The sequence below is a fragment of the Marmota flaviventris genome, chromosome Y (genome assembly GCF_047511675.1).
Source record: "Marmota flaviventris isolate mMarFla1 chromosome Y, mMarFla1.hap1, whole genome shotgun sequence".
NCBI lineage: Eukaryota > Metazoa > Chordata > Mammalia > Rodentia > Sciuridae > Marmota > Marmota flaviventris.
In genome coordinates this window covers 13,925,469-13,937,727 of record NC_092519.1, presented here as the reverse complement: position 1 = coordinate 13,937,727, position 12,259 = coordinate 13,925,469, and the positions used below count along the sequence as shown (strand labels likewise).

General features: G+C 45.1%; 1 protein-coding gene across 1 annotated transcript in view; it reads right to left on the bottom strand.

Annotated features, from left to right (window-relative positions):
• The window catches only part of LOC114106839 (G-protein coupled receptor 143), a 34,825-nt gene extending 24,123 nt beyond the window's left edge, over positions 1-10,702 (bottom strand). The window contains exons 1-3 of the mRNA XM_027954006.2: positions 10,394-10,702; positions 6,105-6,214; positions 5,209-5,303 (exon numbers count right to left, since the gene is read on the bottom strand). Of these exons, the coding sequence (XP_027809807.2) occupies positions 5,209-5,303; positions 6,105-6,214; positions 10,394-10,643 (455 nt within the window). The 5' untranslated portion in view covers positions 10,644-10,702. The remainder of the gene's footprint in view (positions 1-5,208; positions 5,304-6,104; positions 6,215-10,393) is intronic.
• Between the last annotated feature and the right edge of the window lie 1,557 nt (positions 10,703-12,259).

Genomic DNA, 12,259 nt, shown 5'->3' with positions numbered 1-12,259 from the left:
GACTCCAAAGTTTCTGGGGGAGATGATAGAAAGTGAGGTCAAGGGACTATTCTTGGTTGTGTCTGGTTTCTCTGTACTGAATCTCAGACCTGTGAGTGAGTCCAACTGGATCTGGAGCAACCCTGACCTGAATCTGTGGCTCCCCAGATGATGGACATGAATGCCTTGGCTCCTGCTGAGTTGGGTTGGCCCCCTTATCTCCACTGTGACACCAATGCCTCAGCGGATAAACAAGGACCTTCTCCTCCCATCCTTCTTGAAGGAATTCCTAATATCCAAGGAGACAGGCTGATGCTCAGTCCAGACCAGGAAGGGTATGTGTCCAGCAATTGGTGGTATTAGATATTCCACGAGCATGAGGCTTCCTTTCTTGTCCCACCTCTGCACTCCCCATTCCCTGCATGGTTAGCATTCTTGGACAATCTCTATCATTCATCTTTGTACTTCAACACACCCCACCCTGTTCCCCCAGAGGATTTGAGGCTGTGGCCATCCAGATGCTGTGGGGTAGGCTTCAGTTTATGTCTTCTCTCTGAGGGGATGGGGAGGGCAGGGCCCCATCAGTCGGGTACACTGGCAGTCCCTCTTAACTCTATTGGGTGCCTGGTAAATAGCATTAAATAGTGGAATTTTCACTCTAAAGATCAGCTGTGTAGACGAAAGGAGTGGTGGTCAGAGATCAGAATGGGAAATGATGCCCTTCTCCAAAGAGATGAGGAGGGAGAGAAACAGAGCTGGCTCACAAAGGGAATGAACTTCTGGAAGAGAGAAAACATTTTGTAGCCAGCTGTCTGGGAGGCCATAAGGAAACGACTCCTTCATAGTTTGCCTCCCACATCGTAACCAGTTCCTGCAGCCGCCCTCCCCTGGCTTCACTGGGAGCATGTGGGGGTGTATCTCAGCAGTGCAGGCTTTGTCTCTGGCTCACGGGAGATTTAGCGAGCCCACAGAGACAGCAGCTCTCTGCAAGGGCTGGATTAGTGGAGTGCAGAATTTCTTCATTCCAGACCCTCTTCTTGGCTGGACAGTGCTGATGGCATCTTCAGAGTGGGGAGTGGGGAGTGGGGAGTGGGTCTCTGGTCAGACTAAGGAAGTCCAAGGTCAGAGGACATGGAAGACTGGTTAATGACTCTTGCCCATCCTGCAAGACAGCAGTCAGGTCTGGGCCAGCAGGAGCAGGTGGCTCCCACATTAATGGCTGATGCCACTGAAACCCACCCCAGAGGGTGAGTGCCCAACCCAGGGGAGCCCAGGAGTAGCCAGGTCACAGCTGAAGACCCTTGCTCTCTTATCCAACCACTGAATTGTTCCAAGTCCAGGCGAGTGTAAATCCTCCTTGGCCATTATTTCATATCACTCTTATTTTATTAGAGCAAGCAGAGACTTCAGTTCATGGCCATTTCCAAGATCGCAAGTACCACACTGTCTGTTATTATTTAAAACTGGTATGTTTCACACCTGCAGCCAGAATTAACCACTTAAATTTCCACTTGAAATCTGTCTTAATGATGTTTCTGAGGATTAGAATTAAAAGAACTCCCCAGCCAAAGAAAACAGGTACGTAAGACAGGATCTCCAAGGCAAAGGGCCATACCTGCAAAGTTTGGCCCCTGCCCTGGAATTCAGCAGGACACCCCCTGCCCAACCAGCCGCAGTCTCCTAATAGCCATCTTCAGGACCAACTCTACCTGCTGCCCTGGAAAACAAGCTGGCTCTTAAAATGGAGCTACCGAAGCTTTGGAACCTAAACCCTCAGCCCTGGTGAAGTCCATCTAGCAGAGTCCCCTGGGACATCTCCCACCAGGCATCAGGTGAGGCTTTGTGCTCACGGCTACGGAGCACCTCTTACTTATCTGTTGTGTGCCCTGCTCCTGACTGATTAGGGAGCTCATTTCACTCCCGACCATCAGTCATCTGAGGAGCGGAAACCTGCCCTTGCTCTTGCCCTTGGAAGGCATGGTGTTTCATGTTCTGGGATGTTCACCTTCTGCATAAGGACGGGTCCTTGGAAGCCTAACCAGCATCCAGAGTCCCGCCTTCTTGAACACTGAGTTCCAAGATGAATTTCCAAATACATGCCTGTGCCAAGGAGGGCTTCTTGATTGCCTGCCCTGAGAGTCCAGACAGTTCTCACACTGTTCCTTCTAACCCAGTCCTGTGTCCCCCACCTGCCCTACCATGGGTGGGGTGAAGTAATGCACCTCTAATGACAGTGGGGGGCATGCTCTTCACCCGGCTTCCTTCCAGAACTCCCAGGCTCCTCTGATCTCTGTTACTGGCTGTCAGTGAGACCTTCAGTTGTGTCATAGCTCTGACTCCCCAAAACTGACGAGAGAGGCTCTCAGAAGGAACACAGCAATTGTACCAACTTTAGGGATTAGGCCTTCTCCTGCTGCTAGTTGCCTATAGGTACCCATTCTCCCTCTTTTCCTTATAACATAACCCAGAAGTTAGACAGAGGAGCAGCATAGTAGGCTAACAGACTATTTCCTATGTCCTCTAGCAACTAAGCACAACCAAGAAACTAAGTTCTGGCTAATACTATGCAAGTGGCATTGTGTGAAACTCTCAGGGAGGCCTTTTAAAGCTGGCTCGGGAGAAAACAGGCCCCTTATGTTCACTGATACACTTAGTTTGTTGGGGTCAATCCCCAGCACTGAAAACACACTAAAAGGATCAACAAAATGTAGTATATACACACACTGGAATATTATTCAGTTATGAAAAGGAATTATCTTAGTCTTTTCTGGCTGTCATGATAGAATACCAGAGGCTGGGTGGCTTATAAAAAACAGACATTGAATGCTCAAGGCTCTGGAGACTGCAGCCCAAGGTCTAGGTGTGGCAGACACAGGGTCTACTGAGAACTGCTTCCTGGTTCAGAGATGACACCTTCTCACTGGGTCCTCACAGGTGGAAGAGGCTGGGAGCTCTGGGGTGGGGGGTCTCTTATAAGAACACTCAATCCATTCATGAGCCTCCACCTTCATGACATCATTGCCTCCCAAGGCCCTACTTCCTAACACCATTAGCTAGGGGTGAGAATTTCAAAATCAAACTTGTTGGATGGGGAGGACATAAGCACTCAGACCACAACAGGAATGAAGTACTAATACATACTACAACATAGATAAACCTGCAATATGTTATGCTGAACTTAAGAGCTCATATAGGAAATGTCCTATATTGCATTATTTCATTGATCTACAATGGCCAGAATAGGCATATCCATAGAGTCTAAAACTTTTGGTTGCCAGGGTGGAGGAAGGTGGGAAGAGATTGGGGAATGACTAATAACTGGTACAGGGATTGGGGGAGATGATTACAAAGTTGTAAAGTGGATGATATCAATGGTGCCCAGTGGTATACAACTGTGATCCCAGCTATTCTGGAGGCTGAGGCAGGGGAATCACAAGTTTAATGCCAGCCTGGGCAACTTGGTGAGACCCTGTCTCAAAATAATAAAATAGGGTTGGAGTATATAGCTAAGTGGTAGAGCACCGCTGGATTCAATCCCGAGTATTACTAAAAAAAAAAAAAAAATCTATCGACATACTGAAAACCACTTGATTTTACTGTTAAATGTGTGGCTTTAGGGGCTGGGGTTGTAGCTCAGTGGCAGAGCACTTGTCTAACATGTGTGAGGCACTGGATTCTTTTTTTTTTTCCGCCCCCCCGAAGCACTGGGTTCTATTCTCAGCACCACATATAAATAAATAAACAAACAAATAAATAAAGGTCCATTGACAACTAAAAAAATATTTTTTAAAACGTGTAACTTTATAAACCCATTTTTAAAAAAGACAAAAAGTAAAAGCAAGCAAGGACTTTCTGATTGAAACAGACCAGGAACTGGGCAGGGGAGGGAATAAATGTCTCCTGGACTTAAGAGCTAGGAGACCTGGACACTTGCCCTGCTTGGCCACGTCCAACGTCTCTTAGTCAATTAGGTTCTGGGTGTTGCTATATGGTCAACATCCCAAAGACAGTAACAGCTCAGATCCACTGAGCCCCCACCATGTGCCAGGCACTATTCTAATCCATTTACATGTTTGATTGATGTTACTCTTTCCAGTGATCTTATGCAGTGGGTACCAGTTACACAGTGAGTGCCTGAGCAGGAGCTCAAACCTACCTATGCCCAAGGCACCAACCTCTGTGTGAGACCTTGCCAGACAAACACCTCCAGCCCCAGCCCTCATCTGTTCCACTTTTAATATAAGATGTCAATATATACAGAAGTAGTTCTTCATACAGTCTTTGATGTACAGTGAAAAATTGTCATACCTGGGCACAATGGCACACTCCTATAATCCCAGCAACTCGGGAGGCTGAAGCAGTAAGATCACAAGTTCAAGGCCAGCTTCAGTAATTCAGGCCCTAAGCAACTTAATGAGGTCCTAAATAACTCAGCAAGACCCTATCTCAAAATATAAAAATGGCTGGGGATATAGTTCAGTGGTATAGTTAATTCCCAGTACCAAAACAAAATTAAAAGAAAATTTTAAAAATTTGTCTAAATTCAGCAGGGCACAGAGACACACACCTGTAATCCCTGCCTCTTGGGGAGGCAGGAGGAAGGCAAGTTCAAGGCTAGCCTGGGAATTTTAAGAAACTTAGCAAGACCCTATCTCAAAATAAATGGGCTGAGGGTATAGCTCAGTAGAAATCCCCTGGTTCAATATCCAGTACCTCCCCACACACAACTTGTTTATATTCACACCAGTTTTTTCTTTCTTTTCATTTTTAACGTGTCCAGTTCCAAATATTTAATTTCTTTTTTTTTTTTCTTTTGGTGCTGGGGATTAAACCCAGGGCCTTGCACAAGAGTGTGACCTACCATCAAGCACCCCCTCCCCTATCCCTCAAATATTTAATTTCTTGAGTTACTTATTGTCAAGATTTTAAAAACCTCAGCATTTTAGGTGGTTTTTTGTTTGTTTTTTGCATTGCTGGGGACTGAACCATGAGTACATGTTAGGCAAGCGCTCTACCACTAAGCCATGTTCCCAGCCCTGAAAACTTCAATATTTTGAATTGGCTTCCGGCCTGAGAATGAGCCACCATAGATGTTTCTGGGTGTGGGAGCCAGCTGCCAGACTGACAGACAGTGTCTGCCACTCTGCAACCCACCTTTGAATACTCAATGGCATCTCCTAATATTGCTCATAAAACAAAACCAGGCAGACCTCTGTGCCCAGTGGATACCTCAGTCCTGCCGATCTCCTTATCACAAGATAGGCATCAACCGCGTAGCAGAAGAGCCACCAGAAACAGGCACTGTACAACAGCTGGATCCACATCTGTAAACAGCAAGAACTCAGCATCAAAGATTCTGGAAACACACAAGGCCTCCAGTTCCTCCGTGAAATGAGATGGCAGATGTGGGCTTCTTCTGACATCAAGGAGAAGCCCATGTGAGCTCAGGGACATATGCAGACAGTCTCTAGGACAGGGGTGGGCTGTGGCCCAAGAAGGACTTGTGCATCTGTCCTCTGCTTAGCAGGATCTGACTAAGGACCCCCACCCCCACCTCGCATTTGGTATGCTTGTAGGCATGAAAGATCAATGGGGGCTTTGAAGTAGAAGCTCTTTGTGGGCACGTGGCACTTGGAAAGTCCCTTGGAGAAGGGGTGAGAAAGAGGCTGGAGGTATTAACTGCAGCAGGAGAGGTCTGCGCCTCCCTGCTGTGGGCTGAGAGGAGGCCTCATGAGGTGCAGTTAGGAAGCAGAGGGCAGGGAAGAAAAGAACAAAAGGAACTGGGAATTCTGCTCCAGACCCAGTGATTCAACGTCTACATTTGCACAATTTAAGCCCTTCTCGTGAGCACCAATAAAATGAGGTGCAGCATAGTGTGTTTTGTGTGTCTGTGTGTGTGTGATCTACTTATTTATTTAATGATTTATGGATATAAGCCCTGGAGAGTTTGTGACAATACAGCGCTGGCCAGGCCCCACCCCAGGCTTCCTCATCTGTAGATTGGTGCACAGCCTGAGAATCTGCATTCCTCACAGGCTCCCAGAGGTTGCTGCTGCTCACTTTGGGGACCACAGCAACAGGCACAGAGGTGGGGAGGAGAGCATGCAGAGAGAGGGGGCACTCACCGCGCTCCCAACACAGAAAGCAGCAGGCCAAATGTCTGTTCCATTCCCATCAGAGATGTTTTCAACGAAATCTGGGAATCCCAGCCACACTGCCGACCGAAGGATGATCCCTAATAGAGAAGTAGATAAGGGGCTGTGGCTTAGCGGCAGAGTGCCCACCTAGCTCATGCGAGGCTCTGAGTTCAATCCTCAGCACCACATAAAAATAAACAAATAAAATAAAGGTCTTGGGTCCAACTACAACTAAAAAATAAATATTTAAAAAAAGAGAGAGACGTAGATGGACTCTAAGGCATCTGACTCTAATTCACATCTAAAGCTGACTTGTTACTTTGTAAAAATGATAGCTAGTACTACATATGAGTGAAACAGGAAGAGAGCGAGCAGGAAAGAGGAAGGGAAGGAGAGAAGGAGGAGAAAGAAAGGAAAGAAGGAGGAAAGGGACAGAAAAGAAGGAAGGATGGAGGGAGAGAGGGAAAAACATGTTCACGTGTTCAGAAAAAAGGGAGGAGAAGGAGGAGGAGAAAATGAAGAGGAGGAGGAGGAGGAATGGGAAGGGGAAGGAAGAAGAACTGTTATTCAGAAAACCCATCTTATATTGGCAAAGCGATCCCAGGCACTTCCATTTCAATTGAAAGCAACATCAGCCACAAGCTTGTCCCCAATTTTTTGTTTGCTTGTTGACTTGGCATTACAAAGTGTTTATGTAAATAGCAACTTGTATTTCTTAGCTATACTTTTAATGTTCACGTCAATTATTCCTTACATAGAGAATTACTTACAAAGCACAATTCTGAAGCTTAAATGTATAGTTCCTTCATTCTTTTGGAAAATACATATAAAATTTTCAAAAATTAGATCTCAGTACTTTGCTTTGGACATTTATTATCTGTGAGTTTTCCTTGCTATTAGGTTCAAATATTTAACATTCTTCAATTAGCACACACACACTTATGGTATACATTACAGCTCTTTGCAAAGTAATGCAATGCCCTTTGTTTAAATGTATCCTGTTATGATTTAGGTATGACGTATCTCACAAAACTCATGTGTGAGAGAGTATAAGAAAGTGTAAAGGTGAAATGATTAGGTTATAAGAGCCTTAACCTAATCAGGGCATCAATCCCCTGATATGGATTACCTGGGTGGTGACTGTAGGCAGGTAGGGTGTGGCTGGAGGAGGTGGATCACTGGGGTGTGCCTTTGGGGTTTCTATTTTGTCTGTGATGAAGGAAGTCTATCTCTCTCTTTCTCCTTCCTGGTGCCAAGTCCTGAGCAGCCTTCCTCTGCCATACTCTTCTGCCATGATGATGTCTCACCTCCTGATGTCTCATCTCAGGCCCCAAAGAATGGGGTCAGCCATCTATGGACTAAGACCTCTGAAACCATGAGCCCTAAAATAAACTTTTCCTCCTCTTAAGCTGCTCTTGTCAGGTCTTTTGGTCATAGCAATGAAAATCCTACTAGTACACCACTGAATACATAGGTACTTGTAACACAACTAAGCATACATGTGCTATTTATTATGCTATTAAAGGAGATCTATGAACACTAGAAAGCTTAACATACACCTTCCCACTATCTAGCCACTGCTAACAACAACACACCTGGCCTTCTGCTAACTTCTGCTCATTTTCCTACAACATCTCCCACCTCCCTCTTTGAAGGACACGATGCTCTTCCACCAACTCTGAAAATATATTTGGTTATATCTTTATTTCCAGATATTCAAGTAACAGAAATAAACTACTATTAAGATCTCTTCCTAAAAAAAATGACTTAGTGGAATCAGGAAGAAAACCAATGTTTCATTGAATAATCCTGCACCAAAATGATTTTATCCCTAATAGAAAGGAAAAATTCCTTTCCTGGCTTATTCTTCAAGTCTGAGAAAGTGACTTGAGGTTACATAGTATTTATTTAAAGTCAAGGTCTGGGGGGGGGGGGGTCTTCAATCATGTTTTTATCACTCTGGGCAAAAGGACAGAACAGAAATGGGTCCTGGGATACACAACACCTGTGTCCAGGTACCAGCTCAAAGTAGGGTACATAAGGCAGTTAATACAGGCTTCATAGGCTTTGCCTCAAGATAAACATTACAAAAAAAAAGTTCCAACAAGGTCAACACCATCAAGTCATTACAAAGTGTGGGCAGAATGTGAGTGTTTACTTGAACAAACCCACTATAAAATAACATTTATGGGACAACTGAACAAACACTGGCAACATTAAGAAATTGCTTTTAATTATTTTAAATTGATAATAACACCAGGGTTAAATATGCTTAAAATTCTATGTTTAGCTGAGCCCAGTAGTACACACCAGTAATCTCAGTGACTTAGGGGTTTGAGGCAGGAGGATCACAAATTTGAGGCCAGCCTGGGCAACTTAGCAAGACTCTGTATCAAATAACATTTTTAAAAAGGGTTGGATTTTGTTTATTTGTATGAGACAGACCTTGCTAAATTGTTCAGGCTGGCCTTAAATTTCCAAGTCTCCTGTCTCAATCTCCCAGGCATGCACCGCTATACCAGCAACCTGTTTTAAAAACCCCAATCAGCATTTAGTTTTGTTTTTTGGTGGTACTAAGGATTGAAGATTAAATTTAGGGGCAACCTACCACTGAGCTACATCCCCAGTCCTTTTGATTTTGAGACAAGTTCTCACTAATTGCTCAGGCTGGCCTCAAATTTGTCGTTATTCAGCTTCAGCCTCCCCAGTTGCTGGGATTATAGGCATGGGTTACCATGCCCAGCCATAGCAGCATTTTTATTCTTGCCTTTTCTCATCTAATCAGGGCTGTGCTGAAACCCACACTCTGGTAGCCCTCCCTTGACAGTGGATAAGAGAGAAGATGATGCTAGGAATGCTGGAACCCAAAATTACCTCCCAGAAATAAAGGAATCTTTTTGTGAACCAAATGAGAGAGAGAGAGAGAGAGGGAAATAGAAGCTTTTTAAGTGAAAAGTAAGAAAAAGTTACTAAATAAGACCATAAAGGAATTGCCAGTAGAATTGCTTTGTATTTCTTGAAAAAAGTTTTAAAAGGTAGAGAGGGAAAGTCTGGGGATGTAGCTCAGGAATACAGCATTTGCTTGGCACGTGCAAGGCCCTGAGTTTAATCCCCAGGACCACAAAAATAAACAAATAAATAGAGTTCTTATGTTTTAGTGCTCTATACTCAGATCTGAATGGATGAAATGACATGAAGTCTGAAATGTGCTTCAAATTAAGCCAGTAAGGAGGGAGAAGGGCAAGTACAGGGAGAGTACGTGAGGATCCATGATGGTTGTTTATATATCATATCTACATTGATGTATGTTGGGAACTTTCCAACAAAAAGTTAAACAAAAAGGCAAAACTCAACTTTAGAGTTCTATAAAATGTGTCATGCTATAGTTTAAAGCAGATTCTATAAAATGTGTCATGCTTAAAGAAGAATTTGGCAAAATTGTTCCTTTGAGGGCTGATAGTAAACATCTTTGGCTTTGTGGTGATACTTTCTCTGCCCAGTATTCCACCGTGTTCTGGTAGAGCAGATCTGGTCCTAGATGAAGTGAAATGCAGAGCCTAGCCCTGTTCTGTAAAACTTTATTTATGGACACTAACACTTAAATTCATGTCTATTCACATGTCAGCAAATCTGCTTCGATTTAAAAAAAAAAATCATTTTAAAATGTAAAACCGTTCCTTGGTGGGGGAAGAAGAGTTACAGAAAATGCTCTGCAGAAGGGGTTTGCTCTGCAGCCTACACTTGGCACACCTGGGTAAAAAGCAAACCTGGGGCAGCCCAAGGACATTGCACAGTGGTAGGGCCTGCCTGAGGCTCTTGGTTCATCCCAGCGCTGCAAAAGGAAGGGTTCAGGTAAAAAAATAAATAACGCACAAAAGAAGATATGGTACAAAGTAGGTACAAATAGCAAGGTGCGCACGCCACACATGTTAACTGGTGGTCTCTGCTGGATGCACCCGTCTTATTTTCTAGACTTTCCTTAACAACATTGTATGAGGTTTTTCTAATAAGTTTGCAATAACAAACACAATGAACGCTTTTCAAACTACAAGCAATGATCCTTAGACCTGAACTTTTCCCTCTTGCTTTGCAGAATCCCCTAGTCGTCCAGAGTAGTTTCTGGAATGAAAAGACCTCCAGCTCCTGGCTTGGTGCTAGAAGTGCTCAGACGCGCGAGCCCTGGCACCGGCTGGGCACGGAGCAGGTCTCCGTCGCCGGGCCACCGCGCTCCCTCCACCCAGCACTAAGTGTGTCCCAGCGGTGGGCCGCCCCCTTACCAAGGCAGCCGAGGACGTCGCAAGCAGCAGCGGCCCTCAGGATGCGGGCCGAGGCAGGCGGAGAGGTGGAAGGGGCCCCGGGACCGGCGGGTCGGCGCCGGGGCAGCATCTGCAGGAGGCCGAGCACCAGGCGGAGCGCGCCGCTGCCCAGGCACAGCGCATGGAACGCCCGCGGCTGGAAGCTCAGCACGAGTTGCGTGGCAGCGTCCCGAGTGGGACAACAGAAGGTCCCCAAGCGCGGGGAGGCCATGGGCCAGCTCCGGGATGCGGCTCGGGTCTGCCAGGACCCCGCTGGCCGGCCTAGGTCATGTGCCGGGCGGGCTGAGGGAGGGGGACATCATGTGCCCTGGGCCTCTCCCCCACCTAACCCCCTGGTGCTTGCAGAAAAGGCGCCAGGGTTGGGGGGGCTGTGCGCCCTCTGCAAAGGCCACGAGGAATCACGAGGGTGAGGCTTGATCTGCAGGAGGAGGGGCAGGGGAGAAGAACCAGAGGTAGGGGACGTCAGCTTTTCCCCTTCCCCGTGGTTTAATTCTCCAGAATTTACAGCCTCAAATCTACCATGGCGTCTTAGCTAGTCTTGCTAGAAAACTGAGCCCCGGGACAGACAGCCACTGTTTGGACTCTGAGATTCTCATATTGATGCCTTTGAGGCCCACGCATGTATGCATCAACTGTGGCTCATGTCTATAAAAGCATCTCTCTCAAGTAACAATGTGGTTAAAACAGTCTTTTGTGCATAGTCACTCTCCCCAATTGGAACAACCCCACTGGAGGTAGAATTTTCATTTAAAATTCAGAAAGCCAAGCCCAGAGTTGCACTCCTGTAATTCCAGCTACTTGGGAGGCTGAGGCAGGAGGATCTCATTTGAGGCTAGCCTCAGCAACTAAACAAAACCTTGTCAAAATAAAAAAGAGCTGGGGATGCAGTTCAGTGATAGAGTGCCACTAGGCTGGGTTCCCACTGTGTGTGTTGGGGGTGGGGGTGGGGGTGAATTTCATTAAGATAATTCTTTAAGAAACAGCAGAATGGTGATTACCAGAGGCCAGGGATAGTAAGGGTCAGATGAGGAGAGACTGACCAATGATCCTAAGTTATATTGAAGATAAGGGCAAGAAGTTCTGATGAACCATTGCACAGTAGAGTGATTTGAAAAGCAAGAAGAAAGGATTTTGAAAGTTTGCACTATAAAGAAATGATAAATATTTGAGGTGATAGACATGGTTAACTGGATTTAAACATTAATGCAATGCATATACATGTATCAAAACATTACATGATATCCCATTAATATGTACAATGTTTATATCTTATGTGCCAGTTAAAATAATTTTGAATAAAAAATAAGAGAAAACTAGTTTTTAAAATTATAGCATACTGTGGGGCTGGGGCTGGGGCTCAGAAGTAGCTCACTTGTCTGGCATGTGCGAGGCATTGGGTTCGATTCTCAGCACTGCATATAAATAAATAAAATTTGGGGGCTGAGGTTGTGGCTCAGCGGTAGAGCGCTCCCCTTGTACATGCGAGACCCTGGGTTAGATCCTCAGCACCACATAAAAATATATGAAAAAAATAAAGGTATTGTGTCCAACTACAACTAAAAAATAAACATTTAAAACAAATAAATAAATGATTTTTTAAAAGTCTATCAACAACCAAAAAAAAATTTTTTTTAATTATAGCATACTGGGCTGGGGATGTGGCTCAAGCAGTAGCGCGCTCGCCTGGCATGCGTGCGGCCTGGGTTCAATCCTCAACACCACATACAAACAAAGATGTTGTGTCCGCCGAAAACTAAAAAATAAATATTAAAAAATTCTCTCTCTCTCTCTCAAAAAAAAAATTATTGCATACTAATGATAGCAAAC